Genomic DNA, 24,237 nt, shown 5'->3' with positions numbered 1-24,237 from the left:
AACACTCCCATCCCTTCCCCCACACCGTATACCTAAACCTCAAACCTCCCATCCCTTCCCACACGCCATACACCTAAACCTCAACATTCCCATCCCTTCCTCCACACCATATACCTAAACCTCAACACTCCCATCCCTTCCCGCAGACCGTATACATAAACATCAACACTCCTATCCCTTCCCCCATGCCATACACCTAAACCTCAACACTCCCATCCCTTCCTCCACAACATATACCTAAACCTCAACACTCCCATCCCTTCCCCCACACCATATACCTAAACCTCAACACTCCCATCCCGTCCCCCACACCATATACCTAAACCTCAACACTCCCATCCCTTCCCCCACACCATATACCTAAACCTCAACACTCCCATCCCTTCACCCACACCATATACCTAAACCTCAACACTCGCATCCCGTCCCCCATACCATATACCTAAACCTCAACACTCCCATACCTTCCTCCACAACATATACCTAAACCTCAACACTCCCAACCCTTCCCCCACACTGTATACCTAAACCTCAACACTCCCATCCCGTCCCCCACACCATATACCTAAACCTCAACACGCCCATCCCTTCCTCCACAACATATACCTAAACCTCAACACTCCCATCCCTTCCCCCACACCGTATACCTAAACGTCAACACTCCCATCCCCTCCCCACTCCGTATACCTAAACCTCAACACTCCCGTCCCGTCCTCCACAACATATACCTATCCTCAGCACACCCATCCCCTCCACCACACCGTATACCTAAAGCTCAACACTCACATCCCTTCCCCCAGACCGTATACCTAAACCTCAACTCTCGCATCCTTTCCCCCACACCATATACCTAAACCTGAACACACCCATCCCTTCCCCCACACCATATACCTAAACCTCAACACTCCCATCCCTTCCCTCACACCATATACCTAAACCTCAACACTCCCATCCCTTCCCCCACACCATATACCTAAACTTCAACACTCCCATCCCTTCCCCCACACCGTATACCTAAACCTCAACACTCCCATCCCTTCCCGCACACCGTATACCTAAACCTCAACACCCCATCCCTTCCCCCACACCATATACCTAAACCTCAACACTCCCATCCCTTCCCTGACACCATATACCTAAACCTCAACACCCCATCCCTTCCCTCACACCATATACCTAAACCTCAACACTCCCATCCCTTCCCACTCACCATATACCTAAACCTCAACACTCCCATCCCTTCCCACACACCATATACCTAAACCTGAACACACCCATCCCTTCCCCCACACCATATACCTAAACCACAACACACCCATCCCTTCCCCCACACCATATACCTAAACCACAACACTCCCATCCTTTCCCCCACACCGTATACCTAAACCTCAACTCTCGCATCCTTTCCACCATACCATATACCTAAACCTGAACACACCCATCCCTTCACCCACACCATATACCTAAACCTCAAACCTCCCATCCATAACCACACACCGTATACCTAAACCTCAACACGCCCAACCCTTCCTCCACAACGTATACCTAAACCTCAACACTCCCATCCCTTCCCCCACACCGTATACCTAAACCTCAACACTCCCATCCCTTCCCCCACACCATATACCTAAACCTCAAGACTCCCATCCCTTCCCCCACACCATATACCAAACCTCAACACTCCCATCCCTTCCCCCACAACGTATACCTAAACCTCAACACTCCCATCCCTTCCCCCACACCATATACCTAAACCTCAACACTCCCATCCCTTCCTCCACACCATATACCTAAACCTCAACACTCCCATCCCTTCCACCTCACCATGTACCTAAACCTCAACACTCCCATCCCTTCCCTCACACCATATACCTAAACCTCAGCACTCCCATCCCTTCCCCCACACCGTATACCTAAACCTCAACACTCCCATCCCTTCACCCACACCGTATACCTACACCTCAAACCTCCCATCCCTTCCCCCACACCATATACCTAAACCTCAACTCTCCCATCCCTTCACCCACACCGTATACCTAAACCTCAACACTCTCATCCCTTCCCCCACACCATATACCTAAACCTCAACACTCCCATCCCGTCCCCCACAACATATACCTAAACCTCAACACTCCCATCCCTTCCTCCACAACATATACCTAAACCTCAACACTCCCATCCCTTCCCCCACACCGTATACCTAAACGTCAACACTCCCATCCCCTCCCCACACCGTATACCTAAACCTCAACACTCCCATCCCTTCCTCCACAACATATACCTAAACCTCAACCCTCCCATCCCTTCCCCCACACCATATACCTAAACCTCAAACCTCCCATCCCTTCCCCCACACCATATACCTAAACCTCAACACTCCCATCCCTTCCCCCACACCGTATACCTAAACCTCAACACTCCCATCCCTTCCCACACACCATATACCTAAACCTCAACACTCTCATCCCTTCCCCCACACCGTATACCTAAACGTCAACACTCCCATCCCTTCCCCCACACCGTATACCTAAACCTCAACACTCTCATCCCCTCCACCACACCGCATACCTAAACCTCAACACTCACATCCCTTCCCCCAGACCGTATACCTAAACCTCAACTCTCGCATCATTTCCCCCACACCATATACCTAAACCTGAACACACCCATCCCTTCCCCCACACCATATACCTAAACCTCAACACTCCCATCCCTTCCCTCACACCATATACCTAAACCTCAACACTCCCATCCTTTCCTCCACACAATATACCTAAACCTCAAACCTCCCATCCCTTCCCTCACACCATATACCTAAACCTCAACACTCCCATCCCTTCCCTCACACCGTATACGGAAACCTCAACAGTCCCGTCCCTTCACCCACACCGTATACGTAAACCTCAACACTCCCATCCCTTCCCACTCACCATATACCTAAACCGCAACAATCCCATCACATCCCCCTCACCATATACCTAAACTTAAACACTCCCATCCCTTCCCCCACACCGTATACCTAAACCTCAAACCTCCCATCCCTTCCCACACGCCATACACCTAAACCTCAACATTCCCATCCCTTCCTCCACACCATATACCTAAACCTCAGCACTCCCATCCCTTCCCGCAGACCGTATACATAAACATCAACACTCCTATCCCTTCCCCCATGCCATACACCTAAACCTCAACACTCCCATCCCTTCCTCCACAACATATACCTAAACCTCAACACTCCCATCCCTTCCCCCACACCGTATACCTAAACCTCAACACTCCCATCCCGTCCCCCACACCATATACCTAAACCTCAACACTGCCATCCCTTCCCCCACACCATATACCTAAACCTCAACACTCCCATCCCTTCACCCACACCATATACCTAAACCTCAACACTCCCATCCCGTCCCCCATACCATATACCTAAACCTCAACACTCCCATACCTTCCTCCACAACATATACCTAAACCTCAACACTCCCAACCCTTCCCCCACACTGTATACCTAAACCTCAACACTCCCATCCCGTCCCCCACACCATATACCTAAACCTCAACACGCCCATCCCTTCCTCCACAACATATACCTAAACCTCAACACTCCCATCCCTTCCCCCACACCGTATACCTAAACGTCAACACTCCCATCCCCTCCCCACACCGCATACCTAATCCTCAACACTCCCGTCCCGTCCTCCACAACATATACCTATCCTCAGCACACCCATCCCCTCCACCACACCGTATACCTAAAGCTCAACACTCACATCCCTTCCCCCAGACCGTATACCTAAACCTCAACTCTCGCATCCTTTCCCCCACACCATATACCTAAACCTGAACACACCCATCCCTTCCCCCACACCATATACCTAAACCTCAACACTCCCATCCCTTCCCTCACACCATATACCTAAACCTCAACACTCCCATCCCTTCCCCCACACCATATACCTAATCTTCAACACTCCCATCCCTTCCCCCACACCGTATACCTAAACCTCAACACTCCCATCCCTTCCCGCACACCGTATACCTAAACCTCAACACCCCATCCCTTCCCCCACACCATATACCTAAACCTCAACACTCCCATCCCTTCCCTGACACCATATACCTAAACCTCAACACCCCATCCCTTCCCTCACACCATATACCTAAACCTCAACACTCCCATCCCTTCCCACTCACCATATACCTAAACCTCAACACTCCCATCCCTTCCCACACACCATATACCTAAACCTGAACACACCCATCCCTTCCCCCACACCATATACCTAAACCACAACACACCCATCCCTTCCCCCACACCATATACCTAAACCACAACACTCCCATCCTTTCCCCCACACCGTATACCTAAACGTCAACTCTCGCATCCTTTCCACCATACCATATACCTAAACCTGAACACTCCCATCCCTTCCCCCACACCATATACCTAAACCTCAACAGTCCCATCCCTTCCCCCACACCATATACCAAACCTCAACACTCCCATCCCTTCCCCCACAACGTATACCTAAACCTCAACACTCCCATCCCTTCCCCCACACCATATACCTAAACCTCAACACTCCCATCCCTTCCTCCACACCATATACCTAAACCTCAACACTCCCATCCCTTCCACCTCACCATATACCTAAACCTCAACACTCCCATCCCTTCCCTCACACCATATACCTAAACCTCAGCACTCCCATCCCTTCCCCCACACCGTATACCTAAACCTCAACACTCCCATCCCTTCACCCACACCGTATACCTAAACCTCAAACCTCCCATCCCTTCCCCCACACCATATACCTAAACCTCAACTCTCCCATCCCTTCACCCACACCGTATACCTAAACCTCAACACTCTCATCCCTTCCCCCACACCATATACCTAAACCTCAACACTCCCATCCCGTCCCCCACAACATATACCTAAACCTCAACACTCCCATCCCTTCCTCCACAACATATACCTAAACCTCAACACTCCCATCCCTTCCCCCACACCGTATACCTAAACGTCAACACTCCCATCCCCTCCCCACACCGTATACCTAAACCTCAACACTCCCATCCCTTCCTCCACAACATATACCTAAACCTCAACCCTCCCATCCCTTCCCCCACACCATATACCTAAACCTCAAACCTCCCATCCCTTCCCCCACACCATATACCTAAACCTCAACACTCCCATCCCTTCCCCCACACCGTATACCTAAACCTCAACACTCCCATCCCTTCCCACACACCATATACCTAAACCTCAACACTCTCATCCCTTCCCCCACACCGTATACCTAAACGTCAACACTCCCATCCCTTCCCCCACACCGTATACCTAAACCTCAACACTCTCATCCCCTCCACCACACCGCATACCTAAACCTCAACACTCACATCCCTTCCCCCAGACCGTATACCTAAACCTCAACTCTCGCATCATTTCCCCCACACCATATACCTAAACCTGAACACACCCATCCCTTCCCCCACACCATATACCTAAACCTCAACACTCCCATCCCTTCCCTCACACCATATACCTAAACCTCAACACTCCCATCCTTTCCTCCACACAATATACCTAAACCTCAAACCTCCCATCCCTTCCCTCACACCATATACCTAAACCTCAACACTCCCATCCCTTCCCTCACACCGTATACGGAAACCTCAACAGTCCCGTCCCTTCACCCACACCGTATACGTAAACCTCAACACTCCCATCCCTTCCCACTCACCATATACCTAAACCGCAACAATCCCATCACATCCCCCTCACCATATACCTAAACTTAAACACTCCCATCCCTTCCCCCACACCGTATACCTAAACCTCAAACCTCCCATCCCTTCCCACACGCCATACACCTAAACCTCAACATTCCCATCCCTTCCTCCACACCATATACCTAAACCTCAACACTCCCATCCCTTCCCGCAGACCGTATACATAAACATCAACACTCCTATCCCTTCCCCCATGCCATACACCTAAACCTCAACACTCCCATCCCTTCCTCCACAACATATACCTAAACCTCAACACTCCCATCCCTTCCCCCACACCGTATACCTAAACCTCAACACTCCCATCCCGTCCCCCACACCATATACCTAAACCTCAACACTGCCATCCCTTCCCCCACACCATATACCTAAACCTCAACACTCCCATCCCTTCACCCACACCATATACCTAAACCTCAACACTCCCATCCCGTCCCCCATACCATATACCTAAACCTCAACACTCCCATACCTTCCTCCACAACATATACCTAAACCTCAACACTCCCAACCCTTCCCCCACACTGTATACCTAAACCTCAACACTCCCATCCCGTCCCCCACACCATATACCTAAACCTCAACACGCCCATCCCTTCCTCCACAACATATACCTAAACCTCAACACTCCCATCCCTTCCCCCACACCGTATACCTAAACGTCAACACTCCCATCCCCTCCCCACACCGTATACCTAAACCTCAACACTCCCGTCCCGTCCTCCACAACATATACCTATCCTCAGCACACCCATCCCCTCCACCACACCGTATACCTAAATCTCAACACTCACATCCCTTCCCCCAGACCGTATACCTAAACCTCAACTCTCGCATCCTTTCCCCCACACCATATACCTAAACCTGAACACACCCATCCCTTCCCCCACACCATATACCTAAACCTCAACACTCCCATCCCTTCCCTCACACCATATACCTAAACCTCAACACTCCCATCCCTTCCCCCACACCATATACCTAAACTTCAACACTCCCATCCCTTCCCCCACACCGTATACCTAAACCTCAACACTCCCATCCCTTCCCGCACACCGTATACTTAAACCTCAACACCCCATCCCTTCCCCCACACCATATACCTAAACCTCAACACTCCCATCCCTTCCCTGACACCATATACCTAAACCTCAACACCCCATCCCTTCCCTCACACCATATACCTAAACCTCAACACTCCCATCCCTTCCCACTCACCATATACCTAAACCTCAACACTCCCATCCCTTCCCACACACCATATACCTAAACCTGAACACACCCATCCCTTCCCCCACACCATATACCTAAACCACAACACACCCATCCCTTCCCCCACACCATATACCTAAACCACAACACTCCCATCCTTTCCCCCACACCGTATACCTAAACCTCAACTCTCGCATCCTTTCCACCATACCATATACCTAAACCTGAACACACCCATCCCTTCACCCACACCATATACCTAAACCTCAAACCTCCCATCCATAACCACACACCGTATAGCTAAACCTCAACACGCCCAACCCTTCCTCCACAACGTATACCTAAACCTCAACACTCCCATCCCTTCCCCCACACCGTATACCTAAACTTCAACACTCCCATCCCTTCCCCCACACCATATACCTAAACCTCAACACTCCCATCCCTTCCCCCACACCATATACCAAACCTCAACACTCCCATCCCTTCCCCCACAACGTATACCTAAACCTCAACACTCCCATCCCTTCCCCCACACCATATACCTAAACCTCAGCACTCCCATCCCTTCCTCCACACCATATACCTAAACCTCAACACTCCCATCCCTTCCACCTCACCATATACCTAAACCTCAACACTCCCATCCCTTCCCTCACACCATATACCTAAACCTCAGCACTCCCATCCCTTCCCCCACACCGTATACCTAAACCTCAACACTCCCATCCCTTCACCCACACCGTATACCTAAACCTCAAACCTCCCATCCCTTCCCCCACACCATATACCTAAACCTCAACTCTCCCATCCCTTCACCCTCACCGTATACCTAAACCTCAACACTCTCATCCCTTCCCCCACACCATATACCTAAACCTCAACACTCCCATCCCGTCCCCCACAACATATACCTAAACCTCAACACTCCCATCCCTTCCTCCACAACATATACCTAAACCTCAACACTCCCATCCCTTCCCCCACACCGTATACCTAAACGTCAACACTCCCATCCCCTCCCCACACCGTATACCTAAACCTCAACACTCCCATCCCTTCCTCCACAACATATACCTAAACCTCAACCCTCCCATCCCTTCCCCCACACCATATACCTAAACCTCAAACCTCCCATCCCTTCCCCCACACCATATACCTAAACCTCAACACTCCCATCCCTTCCCCCACACCGTATACCTAAACCTCAACACTCCCATCCCTTCCCACACACCATATACCTAAACCTCAACACTCTCATCCCTTCCCCCACACCGTATACCTAAACGTCAACACTCCCATCCCTTCCCCCACACCGTATACCTAAACCTCAACACTCTCATCCCCTCCACCACACCGCATACCTAAACCTCAACACTCACATCCCTTCCCCCAGACCGTATACCTAAACCTCAACTCTCGCATCATTTCCCCCACACCATATACCTAAACCTGAACACACCCATCCCTTCCCCCACACCATATACCTAAACCTCAACACTCCCATCCCTTCCCTCACACCATATACCTAAACCTCAACACTCCCATCCCTTCCCCCACACCATATACCTAAACCTCAACACTCCCATCCCTTCCCCCACACCGTATACCTAAACCTCAACACTCCCATCCCTTCCCCCACACCGTATACCTAAACCTCAACACCCCATCCCTTCCCCCACACCATATACCTAAACCTCAACACTCCCATCCCTTCCCTCACACCATATACCTAAACCTCAACACCCCATCCCTTCCCTTACACCATATACCTAAACCTCAACACTCCCATCCCTTCCCACAGACCATATACCTAAACCTCAACACTCCCATCCCTTCCCACACACCATATACCTAAACCTGAACACACCCATCCCTTCCCCCACACCATATATCTAAACCACAACACTCCCATCCTTTCCCCCACACCGTATACCTAAACCTCAACTCTCGCATCCTTTCCCCCAAACCATATACCTAAACCTGAACACACCCATCCCTTCACCCACACCATATACCTAAACCTCAAACCTCCCATCCATAACCACACACCGTATACCTAAACCTCAACACGCCCAACCCTTCCTCCACAACGTATACCTAATCCACAACACTCCCATCACTTCCCCCACACCGTATACCTAAACCTCAACACTCCCATCCCGTCCCCCACACCGTATACCTAAACCTCAACACTCCCATCCCTTCCCACACACCGTATACATAAACATCAACAGCCCATCCCTTCCCCCACACCATGTACCTAAACCTCAACACTCCCATCCCTTCCCTCACACCATATACCTAAACCTCAACACTCCCATCCCTTCCCGCACACCATATACCTAAACCTCAACACTCCCATCCCTTCCCCCACACCGTATACCTAAACCTCAACACTCCCATCCCTTCCCCCACACCGTATACCTAAACCTCAACACCCCATCCCTTCCCCCACACCATATACCTAAACCTCAACACTCCCATCCCTTCCCTCACACCATATACCTAAACCTCAACACCCCATCCCTTCCCTTACACCATATACCTAAACCTCAACACTCCCATCCCTTCCCACACACCATATACCTAAACCTCAACACTCCCATCCCTTCCCACACACCATATACCTAAACCTGAACACACCCATCCCTTCCCCCACACCATATATCTAAACCACAACACTCCCATCCTTTCCCCCACACCGTATACCTAAACCTCAACTCTCGCATCCTTTCCCCCAAACCATATACCTAAACCTGAACACACCCATCCCTTCACCCACACCATATACCTAAACCTCAAACCTCCCATCCATAACCACACACCGTATACCTAAACCTCAACACGCCCAACCCTTCCTCCACAACGTATACCTAATCCACAACACTCCCATCACTTCCCCCACACCGTATACCTAAACCTCAACACTCCCATCCCGTCCCCCACACCGTATACCTAAACCTCAACATTCCCATCCCTTCCCACACACCGTATACATAAACATCAACAGCCCATCCCTTCCCCCACACCATGTACCTAAACCTCAACACTCCCATCCCGTCCCCCACACCGTACGCCTAAACCTCAACACTCCCATTCCTTCACCCACACCGTACGCCTAAACCTCAGCACTCCCATCCCGTCCCCACACCGTATACATAAACCTCAACAATCCCATCCCTTCCCCCACGCGATATACATAAACGTCATCATTCCCATCCCGTACCCCACACCGTATACCTAAACCTCGACTCTCCCATCCTTTCCGCCACACAATATTCCTAAACCTCAACACTCCCATCCCTTCCCCCACACCATATATTAAACCTCAACACTCCCATCCCTTCCCCCACACCGTATACCTAAACCTCAACACTCCCATCCCTTCACCCACACCGTATACCTAAACCTCAAACCTCCCATCCCTTCCCCCACACCATATACCTAAACCTCAACACTCCCATCCCCTCCCCACACCATATACCTAAACCTCAACACTCCCATCCCTTCACCCACACCGTATACATAAACCTCAAACCTCCCATTCCTTCCCCCACACCATATACCTAAACCTCAACACTCCCATCCCTTCCCCCACACCATATACCTAAACCTCAACACTCCCATCCCTTCCCTCACACCATATACCTAAACCTCAGCACTCCCATCCCTTCCCCCACACCGTATACCTAAACCTCAACACTCCCATCCCTTCACCCACACCGTATACCTAAACCTCAAACCTCCCATCCCTTCCCCCACACCATATACCTAAACCTCAACTCTCCCATCCCTTCACCCACACCGTATACCTAAACCTCAACACTCTCATCCCTTCCCCCACACCATATACCTAAACCTCAACACTCCCATCCCGTCCCCCACAACATATACCTAAACCTCAACACTCCCATCCCTTCCTCCACAACATAGACCTAAACCTCAACACTCCCATCCCTTCCCCCACACCGTATACCTAAACGTCAACACTCCCATCCCCTCCCCACACCGTATACCTAAACCTCAACACTCCCATCCCTTCCTCCACAACATATACCTAAACCTCAACCCTCCCATCCCTTCCCCCACACCATATACCTAAACCTCAAACCTCCCATCCCTTCCCCCACACCATATACCTAAACCTCAACACTCCCATCCCTTCCCCCACACCGTATACCTAAACCTCAACACTCCCATCCCTTCCCACACACCATATACCTAAACCTCAACACTCTCATCCCTTCCCCCACACCGTATACCTAAACGTCAACACTCCCATCCCTTCCCCCACACCGTATACCTAAACCTCAACACTCTCATCCCCTCCACCACACCGCATACCTAAACCTCAACACTCACATCCCTTCCCCCAGACCGTATACCTAAACCTCAACTCTCGCATCATTTCCCCCACACCATATACCTAAACCTGAACACACCCATCCCTTCCCCCACACCATATACCTAAACCTCAACACTCCCATCCCTTCCCTCACACCATATACCTAAACCTCAACACTCCCATCCTTTCCTCCACACAATATACCTAAACCTCAAACCTCCCATCCCTTCCCTCACACCATATACCTAAACCTCAACACTCCCATCCCTTCCCTCACACCGTATACGGAAACCTCAACAGTCCCGTCCCTTCACCCACACCGTATACGTAAACCTCAACACTCCCATCCCTTCCCACTCACCATATACCTAAACCGCAACAATCCCATCACATCCCCCTCACCATATACCTAAACTTAAACACTCCCATCCCTTCCCCCACACCGTATACCTAAACCTCAAACCTCCCATCCCTTCCCACACGCCATACACCTAAACCTCAACATTCCCATCCCTTCCTCCACACCATATACCTAAACCTCAACACTCCCATCCCTTCCCGCAGACCGTATACATAAACATCAACACTCCTATCCCTTCCCCCATGCCATACACCTAAACCTCAACACTCCCATCCCTTCCTCCACAACATATACCTAAACCTCAACACTCCCATCCCTTCCCCCACACCGTATACCTAAACCTCAACACTCCCATCCCGTCCCCCACACCATATACCTAAACCTCAACACTGCCATCCCTTCCCCCACACCATATACCTAAACCTCAACACTCCCATCCCTTCACCCACACCATATACCTAAACCTCAACACTCCCATCCCGTCCCCCATACCATATACCTAAACCTCAACACTCCCATACCTTCCTCCACAACATATACCTAAACCTCAACACTCCCAACCCTTCCCCCACACTGTATACCTAAACCTCAACACTCCCATCCCGTCCCCCACACCATATACCTAAACCTCAACACGCCCATCCCTTCCTCCACAACATATACCTAAACCTCAACACTCCCATCCCTTCCCCCACACCGTATACCTAAACGTCAACACTCCCATCCCCTCCCCACACCGTATACCTAAACCTCAACACTCCCGTCCCGTCCTCCACAACATATACCTATCCTCAGCACACCCATCCCCTCCACCACACCGTATACCTAAATCTCAACACTCACATCCCTTCCCCCAGACCGTATACCTAAACCTCAACTCTCGCATCCTTTCCCCCACACCATATACCTAAACCTGAACACACCCATCCCTTCCCCCACACCATATACCTAAACCTCAACACTCCCATCCCTTCCCTCACACCATATACCTAAACCTCAACACTCCCATCCCTTCCCCCACACCATATACCTAAACTTCAACACTCCCATCCCTTCCCCCACACCGTATACCTAAACCTCAACACTCCCATCCCTTCCCGCACACCGTATACTTAAACCTCAACACCCCATCCCTTCCCCCACACCATATACCTAAACCTCAACACTCCCATCCCTTCCCTGACACCATATACCTAAACCTCAACACCCCATCCCTTCCCTCACACCATATACCTAAACCTCAACACTCCCATCCCTTCCCACTCACCATATACCTAAACCTCAACACTCCCATCCCTTCCCACACACCATATACCTAAACCTGAACACACCCATCCCTTCCCCCACACCATATACCTAAACCACAACACACCCATCCCTTCCCCCACACCATATACCTAAACCACAACACTCCCATCCTTTCCCCCACACCGTATACCTAAACCTCAACTCTCGCATCCTTTCCACCATACCATATACCTAAACCTGAACACACCCATCCCTTCACCCACACCATATACCTAAACCTCAAACCTCCCATCCATAACCACACACCGTATAGCTAAACCTCAACACGCCCAACCCTTCCTCCACAACGTATACCTAAACCTCAACACTCCCATCCCTTCCCCCACACCGTATACCTAAACTTCAACACTCCCATCCCTTCCCCCACACCATATACCTAAACCTCAACACTCCCATCCCTTCCCCCACACCATATACCAAACCTCAACACTCCCATCCCTTCCCCCACAACGTATACCTAAACCTCAACACTCCCATCCCTTCCCCCACACCATATACCTAAACCTCAACACTCCCATCCCTTCCTCCACACCATATACCTAAACCTCAACACTCCCATCCCTTCCACCTCACCATATACCTAAACCTCAACACTCCCATCCCTTCCCTCACACCATATACCTAAACCTCAGCACTCCCATCCCTTCCCCCACACCGTATACCTAAACCTCAACACTCCCATCCCTTCACCCACACCGTATACCTAAACCTCAAACCTCCCATCCCTTCCCCCACACCATATACCTAAACCTCAACTCTCCCATCCCTTCACCCTCACCGTATACCTAAACCTCAACACTCTCATCCCTTCCCCCACACCATATACCTAAACCTCAACACTCCCATCCCGTCCCCCACAACATATACCTAAACCTCAACACTCCCATCCCTTCCTCCACAACATATACCTAAACCTCAACACTCCCATCCCTTCCCCCACACCGTATACCTAAACGTCAACACTCCCATCCCCTCCCCACACCGTATACCTAAACCTCAACACTCCCATCCCTTCCTCCACAACATATACCTAAACCTCAACCCTCCCATCCCTTCCCCCACACCATATACCTAAACCTCAAACCTCCCATCCCTTCCCCCACACCATATACCTAAACCTCAACACTCCCATCCCTTCCCCCACACCGTATACCTAAACCTCAACACTCCCATCCCTTCCCACACACCATATACCTAAACCTCAACACTCTCATCCCTTCCCCCACACCGTATACCTAAACGTCAACACTCCCATCCCTTCCCCCACACCGTATACCTAAACCTCAACACTCTCATCCCCTCCACCACACCGCATACCTAAACCTCAACACTCACATCCCTTCCCCCAGACCGTATACCTAAACCTCAACTCTCGCATCATTTCCCCCACACCATATACCTAAACCTGAACACACCCATCCCTTCCCCCACACCATATACCTAAACCTCAACACTCCCATCCCTTCCCTCACACCATATACCTAAACCTCAACACTCCCATCCCTTCCCCCACACCATATACCTAAACCTCAACACTCCCATCCCTTCCCCCACACCGTATACCTAAACCTCAACACTCCCATCCCTTCCCCCACACCGTATACCTAAACCTCAACACCCCATCCCTTCCCCCACACCATATACCTAAACCTCAACACTCCCATCCCTTCCCTCACACCATATACCTAAACCTCAACACCCCATCCCTTCCCTTACACCATATACCTAAACCTCAACACTCCCATCCCTTCCCACAGACCATATACCTAAACCTCAACACTCCCATCCCTTCCCACACACCATATACCTAAACCTGAACACACCCATCCCTTCCCCCACACCATATATCTAAACCACAACACTCCCATCCTTTCCCCCACACCGTATACCTAAACCTCAACTCTCGCATCCTTTCCCCCAAACCATATACCTAAACCTGAACACACCCATCCCTTCACCCACACCATATACCTAAACCTCAAACCTCCCATCCATAACCACACACCGTATACCTAAACCTCAACACGCCCAACCCTTCCTCCACAACGTATACCTAATCCACAACACTCCCATCACTTCCCCCACACCGTATACCTAAACCTCAACACTCCCATCCCGTCCCCCACACCGTATACCTAAACCTCAACACTCCCATCCCTTCCCACACACCGTATACATAAACATCAACAGCCCATCCCTTCCCCCACACCATGTACCTAAACCTCAACACTCCCATCCCTTCCCTCACACCATATACCTAAACCTCAACACTCCCATCCCTTCCCGCACACCATATACCTAAACCTCAACACTCCCATCCCTTCCCCCACACCGTATACCTAAACCTCAACACTCCCATCCCTTCCCCCACACCGTATACCTAAACCTCAACACCCCATCCCTTCCCCCACACCATATACCTAAACCTCAACACTCCCATCCCTTCCCTCACACCATATACCTAAACCTCAACACCCCATCCCTTCCCTTACACCATATACCTAAACCTCAACACTCCCATCCCTTCCCACACACCATATACCTAAACCTCAACACTCCCATCCCTTCCCACACACCATATACCTAAACCTGAACACACCCATCCCTTCCCCCACACCATATATCTAAACCACAACACTCCCATCCTTTCCCCCACACCGTATACCTAAACCTCAACTCTCGCATCCTTTCCCCCAAACCATATACCTAAACCTGAACACACCCATCCCTTCACCCACACCATATACCTAAACCTCAAACCTCCCATCCATAACCACACACCGTATACCTAAACCTCAACACGCCCAACCCTTCCTCCACAACGTATACCTAATCCACAACACTCCCATCACTTCCCCCACACCGTATACCTAAACCTCAACACTCCCATCCCGTCCCCCACACCGTATACCTAAACCTCAACACTCCCATCCCTTCCCACACACCGTATACATAAACATCAACAGCCCATCCCTTCCCCCACACCATGTACCTAAACCTCAACACTCCCATCCCGTCCCCCACACCGTACGCCTAAACCTCAACACTCCCATTCCTTCACCCACACCGTACGCCTAAACCTCAGCACTCCCATCCCGTCCCCACACCGTATACATAAACCTCAACAATCCCATCCCTTCCCCCACGCGATATACATAAACGTCATCATTCCCATCCCGTACCCCACACCGTATACCTAAACCTCGACTCTCCCATCCTTTCCGCCACACAATATTCCTAAACCTCAACACTCCCATCCCTTCCCCCACACCATATATTAAACCTCAACACTCCCATCCCTTCCCCCACACCGTATACCTAAACCTCAACACTCCCATCCCTTCACCCACACCGTATACCTAAACCTCAAACCTCCCATCCCTTCCCCCACACCATATACCTAAACCTCAACACTCCCATCCCCTCCCCACACCATATACCTAAACCTCAACACTCCCATCCCTTCACCCACACCGTATACATAAACCTCAAACCTCCCATTCCTTCCCCCACACCATATACCTAAACCTCAACACTCCCATCCCTTCCCCCACACCATATACCTAAACCTCAACACTCCCATCCCTTCACCCACACCGTATACATAAACCTCAACACTCCCATCCCTTCCCCCACACCATGTACCTAAACCTCAACACTCCCATCCCGTCCCCCACACCGTACGCCTAAACCTCAACACTCCCATTCCTTCACCCACACCGTACGCCTAAACCTCAGCACTCCCATCCCGTCCCCCACACCGTATACATAAACCTCAACAATCCCATCCCTTCCCCCACGCGATATACATAAACGTCATCATTCCCATCCCGTACCCCACACCGTATACCTAAACCTCAACACTCCCATCCCTTCCCCCACACCGTATACCTAAACCTCAACACTCCCATCCCTTCCCCCACACCATATACCTAAACCTCAACACTCCCATCCCTTCCCCCACACCATATACCAAACCTCAACACTCCCATCCCTTCCCACACACCGTATACATAAACATCAACAGCCCATCCCTTCCCCCACACCATGTACCTAAACCTCAACACTCCCATCCCTTCCCTCACACCATATACCTAAACCTCAACACTCCCATCCCTTCCCGCACACCATATACCTAAACCTCAACACTCCCATTCCTTCCCCCACACCGTATACCTAAACCTCAACACCCCATCCCTTCCCCCACACCATATACCTAAACCTCAACACTCCCATCCCTTCCCTCACACCATATACCTAAACCTCAACACCCCATCCCTTCCCTTACACCATATACCTAAACCTCAACACTCCCATCCCTTCCCACACACCATATACCTAAACCTCAACACTCCCATCCCTTCCCACACACCATATACCTAAACCTGAACACACCCATCCCTTCCCCCACACCATATATCTAAACGACAACACTCCCATCCTTTCCCCCACACCGTATACCTAAACCTCAACTCTCGCATCCTTTCCCCCAAACCATATACCTAAACCTGAACACACCCATACCTTCACCCACACCATATACCTAAACCTCAAACCTCCCATCCATAACCACACACCGTATACCTAAACCTCAACACGCCCAACCCTTCCTCCACAACGTATACCTAATCCACAACACTCCCATCACTTCCCCCACACCGTATACCTAAACCTCAACACTCCTATCCCGTCCCCCACACCGTATACCTAAACCTCAACACTCCCATCCCTTCCTACACACCGTATACATAAACATCAACAGCCTATCCCTTCCCCCACACCATGTACCTAAACCTCAACACTCCCATCCCGTCCCCCACACCGTACGCCTAAACCTCAACACTCCCATTCCTTCACCCACACCGTACGCCTAAACCTCAGCACTCCCATCCCGTCCCCCACACCGTATACATAAACCTCAACAATCCCATCCCTTCCCCCACGCGATATACATAAACGTCATCATTCCCATCCCGTACCCCACACCGTATACCTAAACCTCGACTCTCCCATCCTTTCCGCCACACAATATTCCTAAACCTCAACACTCCCATCCCTTCCCCCACACCATATACCTAAACCTCAACACTCCCATCCCTTCACCCACACCGTATACCTAAACCTCAAACCTCCCATCCCTTCCCCCACACCATATACCTAAACCTCAACAGTCCCATCCCCTCCCGACACCATATACCTAAACCTCAACACTCCCATCCCTTCACCCACACCGTATACATAAACCTCAAACCTCCCATTCCTTCCCCCACACCATATACCTAAACCTGAACACTCCCATCCTTTCACCCACACCGTATACCTAAACCTCAACACTCCCATCCCTTCCCCCACACCATATACCTAAACCTCAACACTCCCATCCCTTCACCCACACCGTATACATAAACCTCAACACTCCCATCCCTTCCCCCACACCATATACCTAAACCTCAACACTCCCATCCCTTCCCCCACACCGTATACCTAAACCTCAACACTCCCATCCCTTTCCCCACACCGTATACATAAACCTCAAACCTCCCATTCCTTCCCCCACACCATATACCTAAACCTCAACACTCCCATCCCTTCACCCACACCGTATACCTAAACCTCAACACTCCCATCCCTTCCCCCACACCATATACCTAAACCTCAACACTCCCATCCCTTCACCCACACCGTATACATAAACCTCAACACTCCCATCCCTTCCCCCACACCATATACCTAAACCTCAACACTCCCATCCCTTCCCCCACACCGTATACATAAACCTCAACACTCCCATCCCTTCACCCACACCGTATACATAAACCTCAACACTCCCATCCCTTCCCCCACACCATACACCTAAACCTCAAACCTCCCATCCCTTCCCCCACACCATACACCTAAACCTCAACACTCCCATCCCTTCCCCCACACCGTATACCTAAACCTCAACACTCCCATCCCTTCACCCACACCGTATACCTAAACCTCAAACCTCCCATCCCATCCCCCACACCGTATACCTAAACCTCAACACTCCCATCCCTTCCCCCACACCGTATACCTAAACCTCAACACTCCCATCCCTTCACCCACACCGTATACCTAAACCTCAACACTCCCATCCCTTCCCACACACCATATTCCTAAACCCCAACTCTCCCATCCCTTCCCCCACACAGTATACTGAATCCACACCGTTCCCATAGCTATTTCTATCCCTGGTGATCTGTGGTGCAGTTGAGAAATTGGAAGCTAGCAAATGAGCAGTATCGCACTGTATACAACATCGATTATAGTTCCAGGAAGAAGGCGGGAGAATAGAGTTGTGAGGGATATTAATGAGCTACGATGGATTCGCAGAGCAGTCTCAATGGGCCAAATGGCCTAATTCTGAACCTATTGTTATGGCCTTATAGCAGAACTTGATCGATTCTTGATTAGGCAGGATGTCAGAAGGGCAGTAGAATGGGGTTCAGAGGGATACTAAATCTGCCATGACAGAGCTGACTGGATGGGCAGAATTGCCTAATTCACTCCTACATCTTATAGACTTATAATGGAGGCTGGTAGGTTCTTGATCAGTCAGAGCATCAAAGGTTTCGGCGAGACGGCAGGATAATGGGTTGAAAAGGGTAACAAAGCAGTTGTGATAAAATTGCAGAGTAGATTCGATGGGCCAAAAGGCCTAATTCCACTCCTAGGACCTGGTCTGTTTCAGCAAACTGGCAGTTGATAATAGCACTGAGCATGGATATCAGATGGTGAATATATAAAACCCATCTATAAACATTGCAACACTGAACGTCACTGCAAAGGTTGTGTGTGCGCGCACCTCTTCGTCAATGAGAGAATTTGAAAAGAGCAAGTGAGCTACTGCTGGGCAGAAATACAACCATGTGTTTTTCTTAAATATAGGTAAACCTGATGAGTTCATTGAAACTACAGAAAATACCTACCTACTCTTCGGGCATAAAATGATCACACAAATTTATGGCAACAGGAACAAACCAGGTAACTAATGTTGTGACGGTCAGAACATGTGAATGGAACATGCTGTTTGGAACTTATAAACGACCTGGATAAAAATGTAGGTGGGTGGGTTAGTAAGTTTGCAGATGACATGAAAATTGATGGTGTTGTGGATAGCGTAGACGACTGGCAGAAAAATTCAGAGGGATATGGGCGGAGAAGTGACAAATGGAGTTTAACCCAGACAAGTGTGAAGTGTTGGAAGTTGGTAGGTCAAATGCAGGAAGATTACAGTGTTAAGGGCAATATCCTTGACAGTATTGATGAGCTGGGGGATCTTAAGGTTCAATTTCATCACTTCCTGCAAGTGGCTGCACGGGTTGATAAAATGGTTAAGAAGGCGCACGGGGTGCTTGTCTTTATTGGTCGAGGCAGTGTCACGTCAAGTAACTTTATTATCATTTCGACCATAACTGCTGATACAGTACGTAGTAAAAATGAGACAACGTTTTTCAGGACCATGGTGTTACATGACACAGTATAAAAACTAGACTGAACTACGTAAAAAAAAACACAGATAAAGATTGAGTTCAAAAGTCGGGTAAATTACGTTCGATGGTTCCATTTAATATCAGAGAAATGTGTGCAATGTACATCCTAAAATTCTTGTTCTTCACAGACTTGCACGAAAACAGAAGAGTGCCCCCAAAGAAAGAGTGACAGTAAAAACGTTAGAACCCCGAAGCCCCCCACTCCCCCTCCCACGAACAAGCAGCAGCAAAGCAACGACCCCTTACTTCCTTCTGTAAAAATAGCATCAGCACCTTCCACCCACCAAGCAAGCCATAGAAAAGCCCCCGGGAGAGACCATGATCTGCAGTACAACAAAAACTAGTCGTGCACCCAACAATTCGACATGCTACAGGCACTCTCTCATTCTCTAATATAGGGAAAGTGAGGTGTCCCCCTTTCACAGCGAGAGGCGAGACATGACGAAACAACTCGTATGTCATGTCACTTTCTTTCCGCGATCTTTGACTCAAGAATCGGCAAAAAACTCTCCCACCAACAAGAGAGAGAGCACGATTCACCGAGTACAGAGCCTCCGAAAGTCGATCCGCTGTTCCCGATGTTCCGTTTTCTCCCACGACGCTTCCACCAGTGGCGCTGGCATTGAATCAGCCCGTCCACAAGGCCGCAAAGCGTTGAAGCCCCAAAGGCGCACTCGTGTCCTTGGGATTTTGAAAAGCAGCAAAGAACCGAAGTCTCGAACAGAATCTGATTGACCCTGAAGAGCAAAAAGAGTGACATTAAAGGTTGAAATTAAGCTGTTTCCACAGATGAGCTCGAAGGAGTTGCTATTGAGCACCATTGTAGCTCCACAACTTTATGCAGTTTTATAAAACTCTAGTTAAGCTACGTTTGGAGTATTGCATACAGTTACGGTCAGCCCACTATAGGAAGAATGTCGAGGCTTTGGAGAGGGGGCAGAAGAGGTTTACCAGGATGCTGCATAGTTTAGAGTGCACGTGCTATCATGAGAGATTGGGCAAAGATGGGTTGTTTTCCTTGGAGCGGTGGAGGCCGAGGGAAGATCTGATGGAGGTTTATAAGATTACAAGAGGCATAGATGGAGTAGACAAGGAGTATCTTTTTCCCAGGGTTGAAATGTCTTACACCAGATGGCCTACACTTAAGGCGAGTAGGGGGTAATTTCAAAGGAGATGTGAGGGGTAAGTTGTTCTTACACAGAATGGTGGATTCCTGGAATGTGCCATGTTGGTAGAGAGAGATACATTTGAGACTTTTAGATAGGCACATGAGTACGAGGGAACTGGAAGGATCTGGATATTGTGAAGGGAAAATGGATGACTAATTGGTTCAGCACAACATTGCGGGCCAAGGGGCCTGACTGTTCGAACAGTGCAAATCTCGGTGACACAATCTCGCAAAAGAAAACAAAGCAAATGTTGAAAGATTGAGTGAGTTCGAGTTTTTCTCTTTGGAGTGAAGGAGGATGAGAGGTGACTTTATAGAGGTGTACAAAATGATAAGAGGCATAGATTTAGTGGACAGCCAGAGAGTTTTCCCCTAGGGCAAAAATGACTAATACAAGGGGTCATAATTTTGAGGTGAAGTATAGGGGATGTCCAAGGTACACAGAGAGTGTGGAACCAGTTGCCAGGGGTGGTGGTAGAGGTAGATACAACAGGGACATTTAAGAGTCTTAGGTAGACACATGGATAAAAGAAAAATAGAGGGCTACGTAGGAGAAAATGATTAGACCATAGGACATGGATGCAGAATTAGGCCATTTGCTCATCGAAGTCTGCAGTTGATCTTGGAGTAGGTTATAAAGTCAGCACAACATCGTGGGCCGAAGGGCCTGTACTATATTGCTGTATGTTTCTGTGTTCTCTTACTGGTAGCAGGACAACAAGACATTATTTTTAAAAAACATCAAACTGCAGAGGGGTCTAGATGGGTCTGGTAGTATCTGTAGATGCTTCCATCTCTAGTATTTTCATTAAGTCAGCATGTTTGCTACCTCAGTTTCAAGTCTATGTCTGTGACTATCTCTGAATTTATCTCAGCATCGTCTCAGTGCCCGTGACATTAAAACACTTTAAACTGTGTCAGTACCTGTCATCATCCAAATCGCATGCACAGACAACATCAGAAAACCTGCAGAGCTGCGGTAGGAATTATTTAGAGCCAGTGCATCATTCATTGGGTGACGGGGTGGAGCTGCATCTCTACCAAAGGCACTCCTTCTGTCCACTAGCCTGCAGGTCACCCTTGGGCAAGGTGTTGCACCTGCTTAGCCCTCCTCCCCACCGCCCCTCCTGATCAGGGTCACGTGGAACCATGGTCGCATGAACAGCTGGTGCAGATCACAAGTCCTGGTTATGTGACCACTGACACCAGGCGGACGATCTCTGAAGAGTGTTGACAATGGCTGGGGGTCACCCGTCTGGTAAAGACACAGCCCAGAAGAAACCACTTCTGTAGAAACATTTGCCAAGAGCAATCACAGTCATGGAAAGACAGTGATCGCCCACGTCATACGACATAATGAATAGATGATTGTAATTTGTACTATTTTATGTACTGCTCTGTACTGTTGCCTTGTTACCCAGAAGAAGGCAATGACAAATCACTTCTGTAGAAACATTTGCCAAGAACAAAACTGATCGTGGAAAGACCGAGATCACCTGGTGCATATTGAACGCGTGCATTCATACCCCAACTCCAATTTTTGATCTGCAGATTGTCTAAAATTGTTCCACAGTGACATCATTAATAAAGTTCAAAGTAAAGTTACCACCATGAGATTCATTATCTTGCAGATATTTCAGGAAAAAGATATAGAATAGAATTTATGAAGAGCTATACACAAACAAAGGCTGACATAACCAATAAACAAAAGACAAATGATGCAAATGGAAAAAAAATAAGAACATGAGTTGAGGGTCTTTGAAAGAGAGTCTGTAGGTTGTGGAATCAGTTTAGAATTGAGGTGAGTCACATTATCCACGCTGGTTCAGGAGCCTGCAGGTAGAGTGGTAATAACTGCTCCTGAACCTGGTGGTGTGGGTCCTGAGGCTCCTGTACCTCCTTCCTGATGGTTGAGGGGTAATAACTGTCCCTGAATCTGGTAGTGTGGGTCCTGAGACTCCTGTACCTCCTTCCTGATGGTTGAGGGGTAATAACTGTCCCTGAATCTGGTAGTGTGGGTCCTGAGGCTCCTGTACCTCCTTCCTGATGGCTGAGGGGTAATAACTGTTCCTGAACCTGGTGGTGTGGGTCCTGAGGCTCCTGTACCTCCTTCCTGATGGCTGAGGGGTAATAACTGTCCCTGAACCTGGTGGTGTGGTGCCTGAGTCTCCTGTACCTCCTTCCTGATGGTTGAGGGGTAATAACTGTCCCTGAACCTGGTGGTGTGGTGCCTGAGTCTCCTCAACAGCAAGAAGAGAGCATGACCTTAGATGGTGGGGTCTTTGATGGACGCTGCTTTCTTATAGCAGCGTTCTGTGTAAATGTGTGCAATAGTGCAGAGAGCTTTGTGATGGACTGGGCTGTATCCACCACTTTCTGTAGACCTTTCCGTATCTAGGCATTGTTGTGGGCTGAATTTCCAGTTTGCCAGAATGGATCTCAGTTCATCAGATTTTATCACTGGGCCACTGCACTGAGTTCCTGCCCAACTCGTCCTTCAGTGAAAATATGTGCTTATAGT

General features: G+C 49.5%; 1 protein-coding gene across 1 annotated transcript in view; it reads left to right on the top strand.

The window, feature by feature from the left end:
• Positions 1–24,237, top strand: part of LOC140741544 (zona pellucida-binding protein 2-like) — a 315,077-nt gene that overhangs the window by 220,193 nt on the left and 70,647 nt on the right. The window contains exon 2 of the mRNA XM_073071847.1: positions 19,944–20,039. Within this exon, the coding sequence (XP_072927948.1) occupies positions 19,944–20,039 (96 nt within the window). The remainder of the gene's footprint in view (positions 1–19,943; positions 20,040–24,237) is intronic.

Source organism: Hemitrygon akajei, chromosome 18 (assembly GCF_048418815.1).
Source record: "Hemitrygon akajei chromosome 18, sHemAka1.3, whole genome shotgun sequence".
In the NCBI taxonomy this organism is placed as follows: Eukaryota; Metazoa; Chordata; class Chondrichthyes; order Myliobatiformes; family Dasyatidae; genus Hemitrygon; species Hemitrygon akajei.
This window is presented reverse-complemented; position numbering and strand designations above follow the sequence as displayed.